Source organism: Thecamonas trahens (assembly GCF_000142905.1).
Source record: "Thecamonas trahens ATCC 50062 unplaced genomic scaffold supercont1.69, whole genome shotgun sequence".
Lineage (NCBI taxonomy): Eukaryota > Apusomonadida > Apusomonadidae > Thecamonas > Thecamonas trahens.
Window position 1 is genome coordinate 83,104 of NW_013657611.1, and position 23,416 is coordinate 106,519.

The 23,416-nt window shown below is 64.3% G+C and overlaps 11 protein-coding genes across 11 annotated transcripts in view; 6 read left to right on the top strand and 5 right to left on the bottom strand.

Annotated features, from left to right (window-relative positions):
* Positions 1-17: 17 nt before the first annotated feature.
* Positions 18-1,011, bottom strand: AMSG_11094 (uncharacterized protein; the record flags this gene model as incomplete). Its single annotated transcript, XM_013897515.1, has 3 exons — positions 18-254; positions 329-656; positions 899-1,011. The coding sequence occupies 3 exons, from the start codon at positions 1,009-1,011 to the stop codon at positions 18-20; spliced, it is 678 nt and encodes a 225-aa protein (XP_013752969.1).
* Positions 1,012-1,096: 85 nt separating this feature from the next.
* On the bottom strand, positions 1,097-2,428 carry AMSG_11095 (beta-lactamase domain-containing protein; the record flags this gene model as incomplete). Its single annotated transcript, XM_013897516.1, has 1 exon — positions 1,097-2,428. One exon carries the CDS (start codon positions 2,426-2,428, stop codon positions 1,097-1,099), a length of 1,332 nt encoding a protein of 443 aa, XP_013752970.1.
* A 300-nt stretch (positions 2,429-2,728) lies between these two features.
* AMSG_11096 (RING-H2 finger protein ATL5A) lies at positions 2,729-3,802 on the bottom strand (the record flags this gene model as incomplete). The annotated part of the gene is made up of 2 exons (XM_013897517.1): positions 2,729-3,667; positions 3,752-3,802. The coding sequence occupies 2 exons, from the start codon at positions 3,800-3,802 to the stop codon at positions 2,729-2,731; spliced, it is 990 nt and encodes a 329-aa protein (XP_013752971.1).
* A 1,080-nt stretch (positions 3,803-4,882) lies between these two features.
* Positions 4,883-6,606, top strand: AMSG_11097 (acidic fibroblast growth factor intracellular-binding protein; the record flags this gene model as incomplete). Its single annotated transcript, XM_013897518.1, has 2 exons — positions 4,883-4,982; positions 5,063-6,606. 2 exons carry the CDS (start codon positions 4,883-4,885, stop codon positions 6,604-6,606), a joined length of 1,644 nt encoding a protein of 547 aa, XP_013752972.1.
* A 305-nt stretch (positions 6,607-6,911) lies between these two features.
* AMSG_11098 (leucine-rich repeat containing protein) lies at positions 6,912-8,509 on the top strand (the record flags this gene model as incomplete). The annotated part of the gene is made up of 2 exons (XM_013897519.1): positions 6,912-6,977; positions 7,151-8,509. 2 exons carry the CDS (start codon positions 6,912-6,914, stop codon positions 8,507-8,509), a joined length of 1,425 nt encoding a protein of 474 aa, XP_013752973.1.
* A 715-nt stretch (positions 8,510-9,224) lies between these two features.
* On the bottom strand, positions 9,225-11,358 carry AMSG_11100 (solute carrier family 15; the record flags this gene model as incomplete). The annotated part of the gene is made up of 2 exons (XM_013897520.1): positions 9,225-10,926; positions 11,351-11,358. The coding sequence occupies 2 exons, from the start codon at positions 11,356-11,358 to the stop codon at positions 9,225-9,227; spliced, it is 1,710 nt and encodes a 569-aa protein (XP_013752974.1).
* A 7-nt stretch (positions 11,359-11,365) lies between these two features.
* AMSG_11101 (uncharacterized protein) lies at positions 11,366-12,472 on the top strand (the record flags this gene model as incomplete). The annotated part of the gene is made up of 1 exon (XM_013897521.1): positions 11,366-12,472. The coding sequence occupies one exon, from the start codon at positions 11,366-11,368 to the stop codon at positions 12,470-12,472; it is 1,107 nt and encodes a 368-aa protein (XP_013752975.1).
* Positions 12,473-13,225: 753 nt separating this feature from the next.
* On the top strand, positions 13,226-14,716 carry AMSG_11102 (cell division cycle protein 23; the record flags this gene model as incomplete). Its single annotated transcript, XM_013897522.1, has 1 exon — positions 13,226-14,716. A coding segment is annotated over one exon (1,445 nt), but the record flags the coding sequence as incomplete, so codon positions are not given.
* A 356-nt stretch (positions 14,717-15,072) lies between these two features.
* Positions 15,073-16,815, top strand: AMSG_11103 (axonemal outer arm dynein intermediate chain 1; the record flags this gene model as incomplete). Its single annotated transcript, XM_013897523.1, has 1 exon — positions 15,073-16,815. The coding sequence occupies one exon, from the start codon at positions 15,073-15,075 to the stop codon at positions 16,813-16,815; it is 1,743 nt and encodes a 580-aa protein (XP_013752977.1).
* An 83-nt stretch (positions 16,816-16,898) lies between these two features.
* On the top strand, positions 16,899-20,043 carry AMSG_11104 (uncharacterized protein; the record flags this gene model as incomplete). Its single annotated transcript, XM_013897524.1, has 2 exons — positions 16,899-16,904; positions 17,218-20,043. 2 exons carry the CDS (start codon positions 16,899-16,901, stop codon positions 20,041-20,043), a joined length of 2,832 nt encoding a protein of 943 aa, XP_013752978.1.
* The window catches only part of AMSG_11105 (uncharacterized protein), a gene marked incomplete at its 5' end in the record, with an annotated part of 4,352 nt that continues 186 nt past the window's right edge, over positions 19,251-23,416 (bottom strand). Inside the window, one exon of the mRNA XM_013897525.1 lies at positions 19,251-23,140. Within this exon, the coding sequence (XP_013752979.1) occupies positions 20,070-23,140 (3,071 nt within the window). The 3' untranslated portion in view covers positions 19,251-20,069. The remainder of the gene's footprint in view (positions 23,141-23,416) is intronic.

Consider the following 23,416-nt stretch of genomic DNA (forward strand, 5'->3'; position numbering starts at 1 on the left):
AGGAGTACAGGTGTTAGTTACGGGACCGACGAGTACGACGTGCCCGACGAGGTAACCTGACGGATCTTGTCGTAGGTAAAGGCACAGCCGTCCTTGATGAGGCCCGGGATCGAGGCCCAGAACGACTTGTGCGGAAGGAGGCCGACGACGCCGCGCTCGCCCTTCTTGTACTGCCAGGCCATGCCGGCAATGAGGTAAACAACAGAGAGGACGAGGGCGATGATGAGGATGATGGAGCCAAGGGAGAGGCCCGACTTTTGGCCGGCGAGCCGCCGTTACCGCCAGCATTGGGGCACGCGTTGGCGTGCTTTGCCGAGAACGAGTAGACGCACGCGGCGTAGCCATCGTAGCTGAACTTGAGGTCACCGGTGACAGAGCGATCACAGGTGAGGGTCAGCTTTGCCTGGTTGCCCGAGGGGAGGCAATCACTATCTGTGACGCCGCCCATAGTAAGGATAAAGCCTTCGTCGGAGGAGCTGGAGAGCGATGAGAAGGAGTACTTTTCGGCACCAAGGATCTTGTTCTCGCTGGCGCCTGGGCCCCATTCCTGGCACACGGTGATGTCCGACTGACCGCTGCACACCGACGAGGAGAGGGGCTCACAGATGGCGATGTCGTACGTGTACTGTGCGTCCGAGAACACATACCCCTTACCACTAAGCACACACACACATACACATGGGTATGTAACCATGAGTCATCTCCACATACCCTCCTTCCCCACCCCCCCCCTTGCCCCGTGCCGTGGCCAGGTCACGTGAGCCCGTGATGGCCCTCGCACCAGCCATCACACAGGTCACCACCACCATCACCACCATCACTGCCAGTAACAACAGCAGCAGCAGAAGTAGTATCACACACACACACACACACACACTCGCTTGTTTTGGGAACATACCCGTTGCGAAAGAGGTTAGCGTTGTATGGGGCAAAGCTAGGGCACTCGGCATGGGCTACACTGGCTGCAGCAAGTAGGAGCAGGACGGCGGCAAAGGCCAGCTCCCGCGACATGATGGCACCTGCTGGCGTTGAGTGGTGGTCGCTGAGAGGGGGCATGGTGGGGTGGATGTTTGACTGGCTAACCTCGGGTTGGCAGCTACACCTGCGCAGCAAGGTAGTCGCGGACAAGCTGCTTGTGGACGTCCTTGACGACCATGTACTCGGACATGAGAGTGTCGACGGTGTCGGGCGCGGCGCGGGCGCGGGCGGCGGCGACGACGGCGGCAGCACGAGCGCCGGACCGGCAGTGGACAAGGACCGGCTTGGGGGCGGCGTCAAAGGCGGCAACGGCGGCGGTGAGGTCGGCGACTGTCGGGCCCGACGGCGGGATGGGCGCGGCGGCAAACGAGAGGCCTGCGGCGGCAACGGCCTCGCCCTCGTTCTCCAGGTGGCCGTCCTCGTTGGCGGCGGCAACGTCGACGATCGAGGCGACCAGCCCCTTGTCGGCGAGATATGTCAGGTCGTCAGTGGAAAGCCACGGGCCGACGAGAACATCGTTGTCGATGATGCGGAACTTGCCCTGGCGAGCCACAAATTCGTCGATGCTGCCAAAGAGGTTGATCGGCATCTTGAGGTAGCGGACGCCGTTGACCTCGGCCTCGGGCAGCTTGCCGGCGCGGACGTTGAGCTGGATGGACGGCACAAAGAGGCGCGGGAGCGAGAGCGTGGCGTCACGCTCGGCGCGCCAGTTCACAAACTGCTCCTCGTCCGTCCCCAAGGCAACGTGCTTGTTCGACGCCTTCTGCGCACCGATGGTCGACTCGAAGACGTAGTCGGATCGGTCGCCGGGCGCGTAGTCGTGGCAGGTGAACAGGCGGGTCTCGTCCGGGAGAGCAAACAGCTTTTGGACCGAGTTCCAGAGGACCTCAGACGAGCCACCAGGAAAGTCGCAGCGAGCGGTGCCCATGTCGGGCATGAAGATAGTGTCGCCGACAAAGACAGCGTCGCCCGGCAGGTAGTACGAGACGCACGCCGGGGTATGGCCCGGAGTGGAGAGGACGTTGACCTCGAGCGAGCCGATGGCAAACGTCTCGCCCTCCTTGAACAGCTTGTCAAAGTCGCGGCCGTCCGGAATGAGATCGCCCCAGTTGAAGACGGTCTTGAAGATGGACTGGACGGTCTTGATGTGCTCGCCAATGCCAGTCGTCCCGCCGACCTTTGACTGAACATAGCGCGAGGCCGAGATGTGATCAGCATGAGCATGGGTATCCAGAACCCACTCACAACGCAGTTCGCGCTCGTTGATGACAGCAATGATCTTGTCGACCTCAGTCGTCGAAGTCACGCCGGAAACAGCATTATACTCGAGGACGGAATCAATGACAGCACATGCTGACGTAGTCTCGTCAATGACAAGGTACTGCGCCGTGTGGGAGTCCGGCTCATGGAAGACAATGACTGTCGCCTTGTTCTCGTTGGTTGCACTCATGTTATACAGCAGGTATATGAAGTGTGGCAAGACAGAGAGACAGAGAGAGACAGAGAGAGAGAGAGAGAGATAGGTAAGGGTGACGAAACGCTATTCGTTAGTTTGTTCGTTGGCTGTGTGTGTGTTTGGCCGCAATGGCCGCAGCCCAATCCCCACCCCCCATGGATTTGGCTAAGGTTTTTATGTCTCAATCTCTAAATTGCGGCAGAGGGTTATCGTGATTGGCCTCATCAAATCGAGGTGATTTGGGTAGGTGAGGGTCAAGGGTGCAAGGAAGGAGGTGGATATGTATGTTGATTGTTAGGCGACAGCGAGCTCGAAGCGACAGTTGGGACACGAGGGCTTGGAGGAGAGCCAGGGGTGGACGCAGTCCTTGTGGAACACGTGGTCGCAAGGGAGGATGCAGACGGTGTCGCCGGTGGCAAGGTCATCGATGCAGATCGAGCATGTTCGCGTGCCGAGAGAAAGGTCGGGCTGGTAGGTGGCGAGCGGGAGGAGTGCCAACTGGTCGGGCGTGAGGCCGACGGGCTGCGGCGGTGGAGCAGGGCTCGGCTCGGGCATCCGGCCAAACATGGCGACGAGCTGCGGCGGGAGAGTGATAGAGATCGAGCTCGAAGCGCCGAGCGCGTTGAGGCCGTTGACGATGCGGACCATTTCAGTGTAGAGCCGATGGTGCGTGACAAGCTGCTGGACAAGGACAAGCTCGTCGTAGAACGACCTCGACTCGGGCGCGGTCGCCGCGGCCGACAACTCGCTCTCGGCGTTGAGCAACTGGCCAAAGACCCGCTCGAGCTGCAGTCGCAACGGGAGAAAGGCCTCCTGGACTCGAGTCTGCTGGTGGGCAACCACGGCATCGGCGTCAACTTGGTCGTCGTCTGACGAGTCCGAGATGCTGATGGAGAGATCAAAGGCAGAGCGGGTCGGCGACGGCGGCGGCGACGGCGACGAGGACGACGAGGACGACGACGGGATGTTGGACCAGGGTGCCATAGACCGACGCAGCACATCATCGGCCGACGCCGCCAAGGCGTCAGGCATGTGGCTGCCGGTGGCAGTCCGTCCGCTCGTGCGCTGCCGGCGGTCCAGACGTCGCCGGTAGCGAGCGATCTCGAGCGGCGGCGGTGCCGCCAACGACGACGACGACGACGACGACGATGAGAGTGATGATAGCGATGACGACGAGTCCAGAAGCGTGTCGAGGAACGAGAGCCGCGGCTCGTGCTCATCATCCGAGTCGGACTGGCGAGTGCCGCTGCGAGTGCGAGCGCGGCCGAAGGCTTGGCTGGGAGTGGGTCTGCGCGGGACCGCGGGCGTCTCTGGCACCCGCTCGCGGGCCTCGAGTCGCTGCGCTGACGCGCTGGCCTCGGCGAGCATGTTGGTCAGTGAGCTCGAATGCTGCATGGACGGCTGGGGAGCGTCTGCTCGCGCCGGCGGTTGGCGGCGACGTGAGCGATGGCTGCGGCGCGACGGGACCGAGCGAGGAGGCTGCTCCGACGGCAAGGGCGACGACGACGACGGAGCGGGCTGGCGGATCCGCCTCGCACGCTCACGCAGTCGCTCCTCGACTCGAGCCTCAACCCGGGCCTCGCGGGCCGCCACCAGCCTCGCGTTGCGCTGGGCGACGGCATCTGCAGCGCGAGTTGACGCCCGCAGCGTCTCGATCGACGAAGACGACGACGGGGGAGGCGGCTGTGGCTGCGGCTGCGGGCCGCTCCGCGACCGATGCGCGCTCCGTGAAGGAATGGCCGGCGAGCGAGCACGGGTCGGTGGTGATGGCGAGGATGGGGCCAACAGACTTGCGCGATCTGTGGTCGACCGTGAACGGAGGAGTGTGCGGTCTGGTCGAGACCTGTGGTGAAGCGGCCGAGCCTGGCCCCCGTACGACGAGTTGAGCCTGGACAGCGAGGACAACGACGACATGGGAGTGCCTTGCTGCTGGGGTGATTCAGGAGCCATCCTTGGCGCTGTCCGTGGCGCGCCCAATGAACGCGCAGAGCGCAGCTGGGGAGGTGGGGTGCGGCCGTGGTGTTCGCTGGCTGTTGTCATGCGTCGAGGAGGGGGACGAGGGCCACGGGTATGGTGTGCACGGGCATGGGTATGTGTTCGCTGGGGAGCTCCCGACGTGGAACTGGACCTGAACAACAACTGCACCGGAGTCCGAGTCCGCGCACTTGCGTTAAGCGCATGCCGGCTCGGGTGCGGCATATGGGCGGAGGAGGCGTGGGGAGAGGGGAGAATCTTCCCTTGTCCCACACCACCATCGATTGTTTGTTGTTCCAATAGTCGTAGCCCACCCACCGACTGCCACTCACCACCACCATCGATTGTTTGTTGTTCCAATAGTCGTAGCCCACCCACCGACTGCCACTCACCACCACCATCGATTGTTTGTTGTTCCAATAGTCGTAATCGTCCACACCCCTCCCTCGCCCCCTCCCCCCCCCCCACACACACATGTCCCAAATCAACACCGCGTTTGTGCTGGACGCATGCGTGGTCGACGTTCCGGTGTTAGACAGAGCAGTCTTCCGCCAATGGCTAGCAGGCCGCTCAGGTAGGCCCACCTTCCCCCCCCTCCCCCCCCTCCCACCCACCCCCTCCCACCCCCTCCTCACCCTCACCCTCTCCACACAGTGGCAGAAGCTACCAACGCACGGATGGAAGAGCTGCGAGTCAATGCGCAAACTGGACGGGGATTTGTGCTTGCCGATGTGAGGGATCAGTTCCGGTCGTTCAAGGTGCTGCAGCCGTACCTGGCCAAGCCGCAGCATCTGGCCATGCAGATGATGCTTACGGTGTCTGTGGCGGACACGCGGTGGCTGTTGGAGGAGTACTACTCGTTTGATGGTCCGGTATTCAGAGAAGTGGTCGGAAAGAAGCTCTCGTCTAAGACTCGCCGCGATCTGGATGATGTGGCCGAGCGGAGCCACGTCGAGCTAGTCTCCTGCCAACGACAGTTTGACAACCTCCGCACCATCTTTATCACCTGCGAGCAGTTTCTCCAACACGCGGCCGAGAACTCTGACAAGCCGTTTGTTCTCGCCCACTCGTACACTGTCGGAGATCTCCGCCGCGCTCCACACGTCCACAGTGAGTCCAACACTCCGCTGGGATCACCGTCTTCGCCGCTCCACACCCGCTCGCTCGGCAACGCAGCGCAGTTTGATGCCGCCGTTGCGTCACGGACCTCGTCGTGGGCCTCACGCGGAAGCCCTTCGCCGACTGCTGCCGCCGCCGTCGATGCCTTTGGCCCGCCGACTCAGCGCGCGTCGGCCGGCGACCTCGCACATCGTCCGCTGTCGGGCGAGATGGGCCCGCCGCCACCGCACACGACGCGATCGGCCGGCGCCTCGCAGAACAACTCGCTCGAGCTGCTCCAGCTTCCGCAGTACGGCGGTGGAGGAGCCGGCGATGACGGCGGGTCGTCCGGGCGGGTCACGCCCGACGCCGCCGAGCCGTCGCCGGCCATGGCGGGCACTGATGGCACCTCGTGGCAGCTCGCCTTTGCACCGGGCACCTCGCTCAACGCTGTTGTCGCCACAACCTTTGTCATTCCGCCGTCGCTCGCCGATCGCTACGTCCGCGCCCTCGTCATTGTGGGCAACCGCATCGAGGTCTCCAAGAAGCGGCTAGCCTTTCTCCGCTACGGCGACCTCGACGCAGTTGCGGCCATCATTGCTGAACAGTGGATCCAGCCGTCGGCCTCGTCGTCATCATCCGGCATGCAAACCTGGCGCCTCGACGCCCGCTTTGCCGACGCTCTCCGCGACGTCAAGTCGCTGCTGCAAGACCGCGAGGTGCTCGACACCTACCGGCGGCTCGCTCTCTCGCGGCTCGCCACCTCGCCAGGCTTCTCGGACCAGGTCCTTGCCGCCATCAAAGCCAAGCTCAAGGAGCTCCTCCGCTCGCTCATCTCCATCGGTGGCGGGCTCTGTCAACCCAAGGAGTTCCGCGACGTCCTCCTTGATCTCTTTGACGGCCCTGTCGAGCTCTTTGCCGCGGCCTCGGTCTCAGTTGATCAGGTCCACCACGTCTTTACCGTCCTCCAGCAGACCTTTTCCGGTCTCGACGAGCTCCAAGTCCGCAATCGCCGCTCGTTCCTCATGCCCTGGCGCCGCTACCTCGCCGGCGCCCGTGACATCACCACCTTTCTCCTCCGCCGCTACCCCACGAGCTAGTCGCTCCGCGCCTCGCCCCTCTCCGTCCGCCCACGACCAATACTTAACACATGCCCTTGCAACTGTTGTTGTCTCCCCCAAATGCAGTCACTACTTTCCGACATCGCCCGCCTCATCGCGCATGACATGCCCGCCTGTCAACCCAACCCGCCCGCCCTCCCACCGCTGATTGCCCTCTCACGCGCGAAGTCGCACTCGTCTCCCAAACCCTCCTCCCAACACACACACTACACACTACACACTACACACCACACACCACACCACACCACACCACCACCAACATCTCCACCAGCATCTCCACACACATGGACGTCTCCCTCCAGGGCCTGTCCCTGCGGCGACTGCGCATTCCCTCGGACGTGCTCCCGCTGGTCTCCCCAGCACCCACCGCACAGCCACTGTGGTCGACAGGCACAGCCACGCCCCCACCACCACCACCACCACCACCTCTACCACTACCGCTACCACTGCTACCGCTACTCCGACAGGAAACCCGCTGTCGCTCAGTCTGACCCCGTCTGGCACGCCGAACACTCCGGCCAAGCCGCCTTCCGTCGACCCGTTCTCCCCGCTGCAGACCCGGTCATCAAGGAAGCGGAAACGGTCTGCCGAGGAATCCGCCGCATTGGGCAGTCCCAAGTGCTCTGCACGGGCGTCGGCGGTGGGTGCTAGCTCGGCGAGGAGATTGATGGGCGATATCACTTCGCTCGACGTGTCATACAACTCGCTAACCAACCTGCCGTCGCAGCTGGTCAATCTCTCGGCGCTGGCCGCGCTCGACGCGTCCAACAACAGGATTGGTCTTCGTGGAACGTCGTTGCCAGACGCGCTGAGCGGCCTGCGCAACCTCACCCGCCTCGATCTTTCGTGGAACCGGCTGACAAAGCTCGCGCCGGTGCTGGGCGCGCTTCCGGCGTTGACCTACCTCAACCTGGCTGACAATCGGCTTCAGGAAGTGTCGGACTCGCTCGGAGGCCTCGCGAGCACGCTGCGGACTCTCAACATTGACGGCAACGAGGAGATTGGCAAGTTTCCGCCCGTCATTTCCAAGCTCACTTCGCTCACCGAGCTGTACATGGATGCAACGTCGCTGTCCAAGATTCCTGGCACCCTCTCGCGGCTGACCAAGCTCCATTCGCTCACGCTCGCCGACAACAAGCTCGGCCCGGGCTCGTGTGCCGCAAGCCTCTCCAACCTGGTCTCGCTCCACAACCTAGTCCTTGACTCGAACAGCCTCCGCGCGGTGCCGTCGTTTGTCTCGGCGCTGCCCCAGCTGGCGTGGCTCTCGCTGCGCTCCAACCCCATCGCCTCGCTTGCGCCGCTGGTCCGTGTCACCTCGCTCGCCGAGCTCGACGTTCAAGACACCCACATCGAGACGCTTCCGGCACGCTTTGCCTCGCTGCCATCGCTGACCTACATCGGCGCCGACTCGACCGAGCTCTGCGAGCTGCCGCCGGCGCTGGACGCCGCCATGACCTCGGGCCGCCTCGCCATTGGCCTGCCGTACCACATGCGGCCGACCGACCCGCCGGCAGCGGTCTCACCTATGACTTCGCGCGCCTTTCGGCTCCGGCATCGCCACAACGCACGTGCACCCAAGAGCCCGCCTAAGCCGCGCGCGCCGTCGCCGCCCATCGATCGCACCATCTCATTTGCAGAGCCCGCCTCCATCGCCTCTGTTTGCTACTTTGACCGCTCCGAGACGCCTTCGATGATCGGCCGCTCGTCCTGCCCGCGCGTCCGCATCACTGAACCGGCTCCGCCGGCCCTCAACCTCTCTGCCGACAACGGAAGCGGCGCTGATGATGGCCAACCCGCAGCTGCAGGCGTGGAGGACCACGACGCCAGCTCGTCGTCGGCCGCCTCGCTCTCGCTCGACTCGCCGACGCGTTTTAAACCCTAACGGTACGGTCGTTCGGACCCGTTGTTGCGCGTCTTGAAGTGAATTACTTGATGATGCTTGACTTCCAGGTCACCGGCCGACGCTGCGCGACGCCTGCTTGGCCTGCGGCTTGAGGTGGAAGGCGCACCCGCACGTGATGGCGGCTGACACGTAGACGCCCGCCCGAAGGAAGCCCGACCTGGGAGCATGGGCGAGGCACGCGATGTGCCGTACGGTGCCGATCCGGAGGACCGGCGGGCGCGGACGGTGCGGAGCTTGTCATTGACGACCCCGAAGACCGGGAACGAGAGCATGACAGAGTTGAACACAGTGGCCGGACGGGAAAGCGCGAGGACGTCTTGCGATGGGCGAGCTTGCCGGTCAAGTCCGCGCCGTCGCGCAAGCGGAAGCGCACCTCTGCAGCGGCTGCTCGTCATCACCACTTTCCCCAACAAGCCGCTCTGCGACGCGACTGCCTCGCCTTCCGGAAGCTTCATGGTAAGCGATCGCGGCCGCGGACCATTTGCGCCGCGTGCAGCGTCCATCTCTGCATCGCCGACTGTGGTCTGTTGTGGCAGCCATTAACACATTGTACTACTCTTTTACCACGGTCGATGGACGTTGCGACCTCTGTGGAGCGTCGCGGAGCGCGGCTTGCGCGATGGACAAGTGTGTCCATTCCGTACCGTAAAGGGCTAAGTGGTCCAACCGTAGCCGCGTCTTTGTGCTGCGGCGCTTAGCCCGAGGCCGACGACGAGTCAACAAACGACGCCGAGCGCCCGACGCCGCCAGAGAGCACGTGTCGCGACGACCGGTGCCGTGCCAACAGCGAGGCCTGCGGCGAGGTTGCAGCGAGCTCGCCCGAGCCGCTGTCCGAGCCAAAGTCCGACGAGTCGCGGAGCTCAAGGTCCGAATTTGACGACCACAGCGCAGCGGCGTCCGACTTGAGGCGCGCGTGGCCGCCGAGCGCGTCCCCGGTTCCGCCGACGTAGTGGTACCGCGACGCGAGGAGCGTGTGGATGCCGGTCATGACAACGAGGAGGACGGCAAAGATGAGGAACTCGAGCGCCTGCGAGGAGACCAGCTGCGACTCGGCCATAACGATGACGACGACGTTGCCAGCGGCGACGGTGAGGAGCCATGCAGACTGCATGATCGACTTCATCGAGGCCGGCGCCTGCGAGTACGCAAACGAGAGGCCAGTGACCGAGAACATGATTTCGCCGATGGTGAGGACCACGTACTGCGGGACCTGCCACCACATCGAGACGCACTGGTCCTGATGACAGCCTCCCACCGCCGACGTCTTGGCCTCGTGCAGCTCCTCGAGCTGCGTTGTCGACAGCGCGGCGCAGCAGCTCGAGTCGATCGAGGTCTGGACAAGGGCAGCGATGCCAAACGAGATGGCGCAGACAAACATACCGACGCCGATGCGGCGGAGCGGCGTAAAGTTGATTCCCATCCGGCGGACGGCTGGGTACACCACGTACTCAAAGACGGGGATAAAGACGAGGATGAAGAGCGCGTTAAGCGCCTGCATCTGGTCGGCCTTGAGATACCCATGTCCGTTCATCCGCAGCGCCATCAGCGTCCACCGCGACGACTGCTGGTCAAAGAGCGACCAGAAAATGGGCAGCGGGAGGAAGATGACAAGGACCCGGAGCGCCGCGCGGACGTCGGCCACCTTGGCCGCGCCGTGGCGGGCAACCGCCGGTGCGAGCCACCCGTGCTCAAGCGTCGAGCCGCCAGAGCCGGAGAGCTTGGCGCCAAGTGCAATGCGGACGACCGAAAAGAACATGCCAAGCACGTTGTCGCCGGGCGGGATGCGCACGTACTTGGAGATGCCGGCAAGGAAGATGCCGAGCGCCACAATCATGAGCGCGGCCGGCACGCCAAAGGCGAGCGGGTAGCAGTCCGGATGGCCAAAGCACGAGACGTCGTCGCGGAGAATGGGCGTAACAATCATCGACAAGACCGAGCCGGTGTTGATACAAAAGTAGAAGAGCGAGAAAAAGGTCTCGAGGAGGCCAGACTGGGCGTCGGAGAACTGATCGCCGCCAAACGACGAGACGCACGGCTTGATGCCGCCGGTGCCCATAGCAACCAAGAAGAGGCCGGTCATGACGCCCCACCAGTGCGGCGGATGGCCGGTAGCACCCGGAATGGCTGTAGCGGCAATGACAATGCATCCGATGCAGTACACGACCGAGAAGCGGAAGATGGTGGTGAACTTGCCCCATCGCGAGTCGGACAGCATGCCGCCGAGCAGCGGCGACATGTACGCCACGGCGATAAAGGTATGCGTCACCGCCGTCGCCCGATGTTCCGAAAACCCAATATATCCCACAAGATACACCGCCAGAATCGCCCGCAGCGCATAGTAGCAGTACCGCTCGACCAGCTCGTTGCCCAGAATGTGTGGCACCGCTGCCGGCCACCTGCCCATGATCACCGAGAGGACGAGGGGGAGGAGGGGGAGGAGGGGGAGGAGAGGGAGGAAGGGAGGAAGGGGGGGAGGACAGGGAGGAGGAGGAGGAGGAGGAGGAGGGGGTCGTGGAGTGGTGAGGAGAGACCTGGCGGTGGCCGTGGCCGTGGTTGTGGCGGGCGAAGGGGTGCCAAAAGGCTGTCTGTCATTGGACGGTGTGTGGTTTGCCCAGAGGTCGTGTTCTTGGAGAGGCCGCAATTCGGTCGGTGAGGGGGCATCGAGTCACGGACGTCACAGATGACCACAGGCCACAGGCTGTGCTACTGCCACTGCCACTGCCACTGCACCCTCCTCCACCTGCACTTACGATACTTACGATACTTACGACACTTACGACTCTCGCTCGTCTACAAACCCCACTCTCCGCACACACATACACACACATACGCAGTATGGCTAGCTCGGCTGGCGAGCGCCTCATCGACGACCACACCGAGGCAGAGGAGGCGTATGCAGAGGCGGTCGAGGCATCGGTGGTCGGCCTCGCCCAGTTCCTTGCTCAGTATCCGCTGTCAGTGGTCAAGGTGCTGGTGCAGCTCGCACCGCAGAGCAAGGATGGTGGAGGCGGGCTGATGCTCGCCGCCCAGCACACGGCAGAGTTGATGAAGCATCTGTGGGCGGTCGGTGGCCTCGCTGGTCTCTGGCACGGCCTCAGTGTCTCGCTCGGCTACGTCATGGTGTACATCAATGCCAATCAGGCCGTCCTTGCCGGTCTCAACACTCTCTTTCCCACCGATGCCGCCTGGGTCCTTGCCCACTCACGCCGCGCCTTTCTGCTGAAGGACGCGCTGCTCTCGAGCGTCTCGGGCCTCGTGGCCACCCTCATCGCCAAGCCGCTCCAGGTCGTCCGCACCCGCATGCTTGCAGCACTGCTGCCGCAAGCCCTCCCGCTGGCACTCTCGCCGGCCGCCTCCGCCGCCGCCAGCTCGGGTGTCGCTGCCGCCGCCGCCGCCACCTTTGTCCGCCGCCAGTCTCTGGCCGCGCTGGCTGCCGCCAGCCGGATCTCTGCCTCTACGGCTGCCGCCGCAATTGCCGCTGACACCGGCTCATGGCCATGTCTTGGGGCGTGGGCGACTGCCGGGACGATCGTGGCCGAGGCGGGCGCGTCGGGCCTATTCGCCGGACTCCTGCCGTCGCTGGCGGGCGTCCTTGCCCAACAGTTTGCCTATGTTGTGGCGCTTGATGCCCTCGACTCGGCATGGTCGTTTCTGGCGCCGTACTTTCGGTCGGCGCAGTGGAACGAGCTGTCTGCGCTCGAGCAGGAGACCGTGGTGGCCGGTGAGCGCTCGGCCATGGTGCGACTTGTCCACACCATCGGCCTTGTCGCCATGTACCCTTTCGAGGTCATCGCCCGGCGGCAGGCGCTCACATATTCATCACGCTCGCTCATTGCCTCTCCCGAGCTCCGCAAGCGCGACACCCTCGCTACCGCCTGGGCAACCGACGGCTTTTCGCTCCTCCACGGCTTTGTCTTTTCGCAGATGGCCGGCTGGTACTGATCCGTCACGGACCGAAGCAACCAGACACCACTATATACCACACACACACACACACGCACACGCACACGCACACGCACACACACATGATCACATGATCACATGCTTACATGCTCACCCTCGACGATTTTCACCCATATCGTCAGAATCATATCCCTCCCCTGCCCAAACCGCCCCACCGCCCCACCGCCCCGCCCCACCGGCCCGCCGCCCCCCCATTCGCGCGCGCGCCAACTCGTCCGCCACCGCCACGCCAGACCCTCCTGCACTCAACCCCTCCGCCCACCCACCCACCACCCGCCCACCCACCCACCACCATGTCCATGTCCCTCTCTATGGACTCGTCCGGAATGGACATGACCTTTGAACTCGAGGGCGGGGCGAGCATTGCCGACGCCGACCCGTCGTCTCCACCTCGCCTGGCCAACACCTCGCGGTTTGGTCTCCCAGACCTCCATACCGTCGACATCCCTGCTCTCCGTGCCGAACTCCGGGCAGGGGTGAGGGACCTCACACAACGTGCTCTCTTCCAGTCTGCAAAGTGGTACGTTCTCCTTCCCCCCTCCCTCCCCCCCCCCCTCCCCCTCGCGCCCTACTCACGCTCACCTTTGGCTCTCGCACACAGGGCCGCCGAGAACTTGCTCGGACTACCGCCTGAGGATGAGGCTGGGGAGATGTCATCGCTGGAAGCTAGTAGCGGCATGGGTCGGGCTGAGGACGAGGTCGTGCCGTCGGCAGGCGAGGCCGATGTCATTGCTATGGCCAGGGTCTACTTTGAGATGCGCGAGTATCGGCGGGTGGCCCACACGCTCCACGAGGCGCAGAGCGATCTGGGCAAGTTTATGCGGTGGTACGCCACGTATCTGGCTGGCGAGAAGCGGATGGAGGAGGATGCGCTGGAGCTTGTGGGGCCAATGGCCGAGGCGCCCGGGAGCAACGGTGAGCTCCGCAGCCTGGCTAAGGAGCTGGAGAGCGAGTATCAGGCCTCGAGCCTCGATGGCTACGGCATGTACCTGTACGGGCTTGTGCTGAAGCAGCTTGACGCGCAAGCGCGGGCACTGTCGATGCTTGTGGCGGCGGTCAACGCGCGCCCGCTGCTGTGGGCGGCATGGACCGAGATTGCAGGCCTCTGCACCGACGCGGTGATGGCGGCCGAGCTGCCGCTGCCGGACCACTGGGCCAAGACCATGTTTGTGGCGCACCTGCACCTCGAGCTGCAGCAAAACGCCGAGTCGCTCACGCTGTGGGAGGAGCTCGGCGAGCTGTTTGTCGAGTCAGACCACGTGGTGGCGCAAGCTGCGCTCGCCAACTACAACCTGCGCGAGTTTGGCGTCTCGGGCGATCTGTTCGAGGCCCTTCTCGAGCGCGACCCGTACCGCCTCGAACACATGGACACGTACTCGAACATTCTGTACGTCAAGGAGGAGGCCGCCAAGCTGTCGCGGCTAGCACACAGCGCGTCGCAGACCGAAAAGTACCGCCCGGAGACCTGCTGCATCATCGGCAACTACTACTCGCTCAAGTCGCAGCACGAAAAGGCGGTGACCTACTTCCGCCGCGCGCTTAAGCTCAACTCGCGGTTCCTCTCGGCGTGGACGCTGATGGGCCACGAATACGTCGAGATGAAGAACACGCCGGCGGCGATCGAGGCCTACCGCCGCGCGGTGGACATTTCGCCGCGCGACTACCGTGCGTGGTACGGGCTCGGCCAGACGTACGAGATCCTCTCCATGCCGTTCTATGCCCTCTACTACTACCGCAAGGCCACCACGCTGCGACCTTACGACGCTCGCATGTGGTGTGCAATGGCCAACTGCTTTGAGAACCTCGATCGTGTCCCAGAGGCCATCAAGTGCTACGAACGCGCCCAGTCAAACTCGGATCGCGACGGCATCGCCCTCTCCCGCCTCGCCGACCTCTACGACGGGCTTGGAGACTCTGCCAAGGCCGCGTTCTACTTTGAGCGGAACCTCGCCCGCCTCGAGAAGGAAGGCGCCGCCGGGCCGGCCATGGTCAAGGCCCTCATCTACCTCGCCGTCTACTACAAGAACACCGGCGATTTTGCCCAGGCCGAGCTCTTCTGCTCGCGGCTGCATGACTTTGGCGGTCGCGAGAAGGAAGAGGCCAAGGCCCTGCTCCGCGAGATCCGCGCCGCGCACCGCCCGCTCATCCCATCCACGCCCAACACCTCGAACCCGTGAGTTTGGGACACGGGCTAACCAATAACAGTTGAGACAACGTGACGCAGCCACGCAGCCGCCCAGCCCAACAGCCCAACACATCCGCCCAACCGCTTCCCCACCCGACGATTGCCACGTCAGGCAGTCGGGACACAGGGAGAGGCAATCCGGCAATCGGGCAATCGGGACATCGGGCAATCAGGCAGTCAACTGTGGCCCATCGCCCGTCGCCCGCCCGTCGCCCCCATTCGCCAGACGGCCGTTGGCGCCGAATACCCATCACAGCCGCAGCTCCCCCACCCGACGACCCGCCGCCCCGCCTCGGCCACGCGCCAAGCGCCACCACCTCACCACCACTACCACCACCACCGCCACACATACCCACACACATACACATACACATACCCAGGCACAGAACCCAGCATGGAGGAGATTGCCGAGGCGTACACGCGGCCGCGGCGCGACTTTGGACGGCCGTGCAATTTTTCGTTGCGCGAAGCGGCGCTGCTGGTGGACACGTCGACGGGAAGCCGGATCGAGATCCGGCCCGAGGCCGAGCTTGAGGAGGAGTATGTTGTTCGAAACCCAGTGGAGCGTGCTGTTGAGCGGCGGGATGTCATGTCTGTCCACGAGGTGAACACTGAGCACATCCAGACCGAGTCGCGCGGTGTGCTGCATGTCGAGGGCGGTTGGCCCAAGGACGTCAACTACATGGAGGCCGGCTCTAAGGAGCGGTACAAGCGCAAGGTGGAGAAGGACGACGACTTTGTGTACCGAGTCAAGGCGCTCGGCGAGCAGGTCGAGGTGGCCATCATGGAGAACAACGCCATCGACATCTACGAGAACTACTTTGTGGGCGAGGAGGTGGACCACTCGGGCGAGCCGCCGTCAGCCAAGACGCTCACTGTCTTTCGCGACCCGGCCGAGCTGAAGCGGACAGCGGCAGACGTGGCGTGGCAAGGCGACAACTCGTCCAAGATGGCGATTGCGTACTGTGAGCTCCAGTTCCAGGGTATGGTCGAGGGCACCTCCATGTCGTCGTACGTGTGGGACGTAGAGAACCCCACGGCGCCCGAGCTGGAAATTGTGCCGTCGTCGCCGCTCTGGTGCCTCGAGTACAACCCCAAGGACCCGCACATTCTGCTCGGCGGCTCGCAGAATGGACTCATTGCGTTCTGGGACACGCGCAAGGGCGCGTCGGCCGCCAACTCGACGTCGTCGGTCGAGCGCTCGCACCGCGACCCGGTGTACTCAGCGCGCTGGATCCAGTCCAAGTCGGCGTCCGAGTGCTTCTCCTGCTCGACCGACGGCATGGTCCACTGGTGGGACATCCGCAAGCTCGGCGAACCGCTCGACTCGCTCCGGCTCCGCATCCCCAAGGGCGATGGCACTATTCTCGGCGGCGTCGTTCTCGACTACGACTTTTCCATGCCCACCAAGTACATGGTCGGAACCGAGCAGGGCGTCATCCTCAACTGCAACAAGAAGGCGCGCAATCCGAATGACAAGATCCTCCGCACCTTTAACGGCCACCACGGGCCCATCTATGCTCTCCAGCGCAACCCGTTCTTCCCCAAGTTCTTCCTCTCGGTCGGCGACTGGTCAGCCCGCATTTGGAACGAGGACACGGCGTCGTCGATCATCACCACCAAGTACCACATGTCGTACCTGACCAACGCCGCCTGGTCGCCCACACGTGCCGGCGTCTTCCTCACCGCCAAGATGGACGGCACCGTCGACATCTGGGACTACCTGCACAAGCAAAACGACCCTACCCTCTCGCTGCAGGTCTCCGACTACGATATTCGCGCCCTCGACTTTCACGGCTCGGGCCGCTTTGTCGCCGTCGGCGACGGCGAGGGCACCACCACTCTGCTCCAGCTCTCGCCGGGCCTCTCCGAGATGCAGAACCAGGAGCGCCAGACCATCGGCGCCATGTTTGAGCGCGAGCAGAAGCGCGAAAAAATGCTCGAGACCCGCGCCCGCGAGCTCAAGAACCAGTCCAAGATCCAGGCCGAGATGGTCTCGTCGCAGCTCGACGACATCGCAGAAGTCTCTGAGGAGCAGCTCCGCCAGGCCGAGCGCGCCTTTTACGACGCCGTCCGCCAGGCCGAAGAGGAGCAGAAGGCGCTTGGCGGCGGCGAGTCGTCGGTCCAGGAGTACTAAACGCTTGTCCACCCTTTCTCGCTTTGCCCATCCTCGGTGGCGCGTACCCTCGCAAGTCGCGCTGCACTGGCCGCACGTCGGACATGTCGGTCGGTCCACCACATCGCGGTAGCGTGGACGCGTGCGAACGATCATTTGTTGGTTCTTCGTTCGTTTGCTCGTTCGCTCGTTCATTCGTTCGTTCGTTCGCTCGTTCGTTGGCCCACCCAACGGCTAGCCAGCCACCACCCCCCTCCCCCCTACACCCCACACCCCACATACCCACACACACACACACACACACACACACGCACCCGACCAACGTCAGGCGCCACCCACTCGACTGCCTTTACAGGAGGTATGTCGCGCAGCTATACCACATCCTCACTGGCGCGCGACCTGGCCCGGCTCTCTCCCGTGGAGCTTCGCCAGCTGCTGGTCGACGCCTGCGCCGCAGACTCGGTCCTCCGTGCCGAGGTCACCCGTTCGGTGGCGGCTCTGCTCTCGGCCAAGTCGCGGACCTCGGGCGGCACAAGCCCGGTCAAGCATGTTCAGCCCGACGATTCGCCGCTGGACGACCCGCGCATGTCCCGCCGCCCGCCGTCGGCGGCTGCCTCGCCCGCTGGCCGCCGTCGTCCACCCTCTGCTGCATCGGCCGCCTCGCCGTCCTCGCGCCCGCGATCGAGGGCGTCGCGGACAAAGTCGCGCAAGACTGGCTCGCCTGAGCGCGGTTCGCCCAAACGGCGCGGCGGCCTGTTTGACAGGCTCCCGCCCAAGGCTCTCCGCGTCCGCGCCTTCCGCAACGGCTACGACAATGACAAGGACGGCGTGTCGATCGCCGCCAAGTCGCTCGACCAGCTGCTAACGCTCGCCACGGCCAAGCTCAACCTCAACTCGGCCGCTCGCAGAATTTTCCGCGCCTCGGGTGTCGAAGTCAAGGATATGCCTGCTCCAGCGCCCGCCGCCGACGCCGACTCTGACGCTGAGACCAGCAGCCCAGCTGAGAGCCGCAGCTATGCCACCTTTAGCGACCTCGCCGCCGACGAGCCGGTCTTTGTCTCGATGGGCGAAGCATGGGTTGATCCCAAGATGCGGGGTATCCGCCGAACGGTGGTCTCGACCTCGGGCGTCGGCTCGGAGACTTCGCCATCGAAGCGGTGGGACCGGTTTACTCCGCCGGCCAAGACCTCGGTTGTGGCCTTTAAGAACGGGAGCCACGAGGACTTTGAGGGCGTCCGCATTCCAGGCGCTTCGGTTGATGAGCTCCTCATCTCGGCAACCGCCAAGCTCCCACTCACTACCGCAGGCCGCGCGCTCTACCTCGCCGACGGCTCGCGGGTTGTCGACTCGCTGCCGCCGGGCACGCCTGCTTACGCCTCGCCGTCCCGCGGTCGCGCCTCGGTTACCGCGCTCTCCGGCTCTGGCTCTGACTCTGGCGAGCAGATTCCTGATGCGAGCGACGACGACGCACACGCAGACGGGGCCAGCGGGTCGGTGGCATCGCCAACGCGGCGGACCCACAAGAAAGGCCGCGAGCCGCTTGTCCTCTTCTCAGAGCTCGAGTCTGGAACTCACGTGTTTGTTTCGTGTGGCGAGCCGTTCCGGGTGCCTGGCGATCTCAAGCCCATCATCTCACTCATCCGCCCGCTGCCAGCCGACTCGCGGCTCCTGCCGCGGCCGGCCAAGTACTTTCAAGTCCTGCCAAACGGCAAGCTGCCGAGCAAGTTCCACGCGCCGCGGATCTCGGGCTTTTCGCTCGAGGAGCTCCTTGCCGCCGCAACCTTCCGGCTCGGCTTTCCGACTCATGCCTCTGCGCTCTTCACCGAGGACGGCGCCGTCGTCGTCGAGACTCCGCCGGAGCACCTACTTCGTCTCGAACGACAGGAGCAGGCCGCCATGGCCAAGGTTCGCAAGTCGATGGCCGATGCCGCCTCGGCCGCCAACCAAGACGCAGCGTCGGATGGAGGCGCGAGCAAGCGCAAGAGCAAGCGCAAGAGCAAGAGCAAGCGCAAGCGCAAGAGCAAGAACAAGAAAAAGTCGTCGCACTCGGCTTCCGGCTCGAGCTCCTCCAACTCGGGCTCAGGCTCAGGTTCAGGTTCCAGTTCGGGCTCGGGCTCGGGCTCAGGCTCAGGCCCCAGTTCGGGCTCGGGCTCGGGTTCAGGTTCAGACTCGGGCTCGAACTCGCACTCGGATACCGGCGGCAGCGACAACGGTAGCACTGCCGGCGACGCCGGCCCTGTTGCGTTTGAGGACTTTGATGTGGGCGAGGTCCGCCGGCGGTACGTACTGCTCAAGGAACTGCAGTCCGGGACCATGCTTTGGGCATCGCGGGGCGAGCCGTGGCTCCGACCCGGCTCGCGCAAGCCACTGACCAAGCGGATCCGTCCGCTGCCGGAGGACTCGCCGCTCATTCCTAAGACTAAGAAACGGCTGATTGTGCTGATGAACGGCGAGAACCTGCTGCGGAAGGGCAAGCGCATCTGCGGCAACACGGTCCAGGATATCCTGCACCAGTGCCACGAGCCGCTCGGCATTGCCGGTCAGCCGAAGCTCCTGTTTCTCGGCGATGGCAAGATTGTGGTTGACGAGTACGACGAGAAGAACCCCGGCCGCATCCCGCGTCCGCCCAAGTCGGTCAACCCGATCGCCGAAGCAAAGAAGCAGCTCCGCGATGCCGAGCCGATCACGCCTGTCCGCCTCCAGCAGTCGTCGCAGTACGGGCGCGGCGTGCTTGCCGACGCCTCGTGGCGCGGTCAGCCGCATCTTCGGATCGGAAACTCGCTGCTTCACGCTGCACCGCCGCTCAACTTTGGCATTGTTCGCGGTGGCCGTGAGCGTTGTGTCAAGCTCGCTGAGCTGGGCGACAAGGCCCTAGTCTGGGTCTCGTGCGGCGAGTCGTTCAAGTCGCTCGTTCCCTCGCAGGACAAGTACAACCCGCATCCCAACGTGCCGACCATCCGACCGGACTCGCGCCTGTTGACTCGCAAGCGGACGCGGGTCTTTGCCTACAAGAACGGCTGGTTCCACAAGGGAACCGGCCACGCCGTTGTCGGTGCCACCCTCGATGACCTCCTGAACGAGTGCACCACCGCCCTCTCGATGATCCTACCCGCCACCATCCTCTACACGGAGGACGGCGAGCGCATCACCGACATCACCAAGCTCGAGAAGGACCAGATCGTCTTTGCTGCGCACACCCCGCCGTTCCGCCGCACCGACGAGCCGCTCGTCACCAACCCGGGCAAGTAAAGCCTTGGCATCCAGGGCGCGCGTCGTCAAGCCTTCAGCTTGTCCGCCACTCGCTCCCATGCCGCCGCTAGCGTCCGCGATGCTGGCGAGAGCAGCGTCAGGCTCAGCAGCGGAAGAAAGGTCGAGCCGTCGGCCGACGATCGGGGCGCTGCCGCGAGGAGCCGCGCAACCTCATCGATGCTCTGGTCGCCCACAAGCTCCTGAACTGCCATATCGACCCGTGCAAGGAGCTTCTGGAGGAGTGGTGCGAGGCGCGGCGTGGTCCACGCGCCGGCGAGTGCAGCTAGTGTCTGCGCGGCGGTGCCGACATCGCAGGCCGCCACTGCAGCCACGATTGCATCGCCAACCACTTCCGCCGTGATGACCACCACTTTGGGGTGCTTGCGGACGCGGACACGCCGGACCTTCTTGACTTTGACCCGAATGGTACGCTTGCCAGACCGCGGCTGCACAGATGGAGCCGCCCTCGCCACGCTCGGCGTGGTCGGGCCTGGCGGCGCGTCGGCGAGCGACGCCACAAACCGCAGAATGGGTGGGAGGAGATCGTGCCGCTGTGCGCCAAGGACAGCCTCTAGCACGTTGGCGAACGAGTCAAGCTGGAGTTCGTCTGGGCTAGCGTCGAGCAAAACAATAAGGAGGTTGACGCCCGAGTCGAGGTCGCCGAGTGCCAGTGCGCGCGCCACGAGCTCTGCCGGCTCGCCAAAAACCGAGAACATCCACGGCCAGAACGAGATGTCCGACTTGCGGACAACGCCGACGGCAGCAGCCAAAAAGACCTCCTCGCCGAGGTACTCGACAAATGCCATCGAAGACTCGAGCAGGTCGTTGGCTTCTGACGCGGTGGCGGCGTGGAGGACTCGCTCGGCGAGGCCGGTCACACCAGCCGAAACTTGGCTGGCTGTGGCAACACTGCGCGCAAAGGCAAGGAGGGTCGGAAGATCGCTTCCACGCGCAAGGCAGTGCAGAATGTAGTGCGCAACAACTGTGTGACTCCGCAGCGCCCGCTCATAGCCGTCTGATCCGGCCGACGAGAAAAGCGTCGGGTCAAAAGCAGCGATGGTTCCCGAGGCCGCGTCGAGCGCGAGCGTCGGCGCATACCGTGAGCTCCACAGGCTCTGCTCCGGTCCGCTACGAGCAAGGTCGGCCATCCACATCGAAAGGGCCGGCGCGCGTCCAAAAGCAGAGTGTGCCGTGTTGAGCGCAAGGCCGGAGACTCCGCGCGGAGAGGTAGTGAGCACCACCAGGCCAAGGTCCGCCGGCGCCGGCGCGGCCACAAAAGTGCCGACATCGGATGCGATCCAGACCGGTGCCGACGCTGCGCACCGTGCCGTGTCAAGCGTGACGAGCCCAAGCCGCCCGCGATGGACAAAGAGCAGAGCCGCAGCGTCGTCTCGGTCTGGAAGCAGGTGAAGCGAGAGTGCGGGTGACGCAGCAACAAGCGAGCCGGTGCCCGCCTCACCAAGCTCGATACGAGACAGAGCAAGGTACGGTGAGTCGCTCGGTGGCGAGGCACGGACCAGCAGCCGCAGCGAGCCGCTGGCGTCAAGAACAGCAAGCAGGCCGCCCCCGGGCGAGGCAGCGAGGCGGGCGATGCGGGTCGGGAAGAGAAGCGGCGCCGGAATTGGGGTCGGAACAGCCAGCGGGCTGGTGAGCGAGAATGGAACAACCAAATACGATGCGGCGGCGCGTGAGTAGGCAGCAACAGCAAACCGCGAGTCGTCGAGCCAGACAACGGCGATGACAGCCAGATCGCGCTCAGTCGCTCGCGAGCCAATGAGGTGCCACTTTGCGGTGCGGACATCGTAGACGGTAAAGCCGGCACCAGCCCAGACAACGCCATGGAGCGCTGACGGCGACCAGGCCCATCCGACAACCGGCGCGTTGTAGTCCTCGAGATAAGTGGGCGGATATGCGACGCAAGGGTTGAGGAGCAGCGCCGACCGCGGGCCGACGTCTTCTTCGAGCGCCTCCTCGACAAAAGCCTTGTACACCACGAGACCAGACTCGGAGACAAGAGTGAGGGCGCGCTCGCGGACGTTGCTTTGCATTAGATCGTACTTGTGAAGCTCGGCGGGCGAGGCAGCGAGGAGAGCAAAGCCGCGGGCAAACCAGCCGATGCTTGCAGTGTCCGGGGCGAGTGCAGCTGTGCGCGCATCGATGCGGGCCGGCGCTGCCGACGCGTACGACCAGGTGAGCAGAGCACGGGTGTGGTCGGAGAGGGTGACTGTGATGCCGACAGCATCGCCGCGTGGTGCAGCGACCACAGCACCGCTCACCACCACCGCAGCTGCAGGGTCGTCGAGGTCAAGGGCGGCAACAAGATCGATAGACGCCAGATGGCGGAGCAAGAGGCCCGCAGAGCTGCGGCGACGGGTGGCAGCAAAAACGCTCAGTGCGCCTGATGCCGTGAGGACGACGACCGCGCCATGGCGCGGAAGCAGTGCGCCGGCCACGGCGTCGGTCCCGGGTATGCTCGCGGTCTCTACACCAGTAGACGCCATGTCGTAGCGGACAACGCGTGCCGAGCCGTAGCTTGTCACCGCCAGCACCCAGAGCGCGTCACGGTCATCGCCATCGTCGGCAGCAGCAAGCGCAGTGATTGGCGCGTCGAGCTCGACGACCACGGCTGGCGCGTCGGGATCGCCCTCGAGCAGCTCCCACGGCGTGCAGACAGCTGTCGAGCCTGCTGCAGCAACCACTCGGTGGCGGGTAGCGGCCAAGAGCGGTGCGCCGGGGCCCAGATCGGCGCCGTGCGTCTCCGTGATGGCGAGGGCGGCCGGCCCGGCCGATGCGAGTCGGCAGAGCGCTAGGCGAGGAGGATGGGCATGGACAAAGGCCAGATGTGACCCAGACCAATCGGCAGCCATGGCAGAGAGTGGCGGGAGGGTGTCCGGAGGCGCAGCAGCCTTTGCCACACATGCCTCTGGCTGTGGCCGTGAGAGCCACTGGACGAGCGAGCCATCAGCGTGAGCCACAAAGCCCGCCGAGGCCGAGAGGGTAGTACAAGTGGCAACCACAGGCGAGGTGTTGCTGCTGCGGAGGATCAGTCGTGTCCCTGGTGTTGCCCGTGGGACGTATGTCCACATGGCAAGCGAGCCTGGCGGAGAGTGAGGTGGCGCAAGGTGGTGGTGGCGCGAGTGGTACGACGGTCATTGGCTACTGATGATGATGATGATGATGGTGATGGTGATGGTGATGGTGATGAGAGTGACGAAGACACAGACGACCGATAGTGGTGTGCCACCCAGAGTATAAGCTGAGAGATGGTGGAAGGGGAAGATGGACAAGCGATGTTATTTGAGGGGTGTGGGGGAGTGGAAGAGGGGTGGGGGGGGGGGGGGGGGGGAGGGGAGGGCCGGGTCAGACCGGGTCG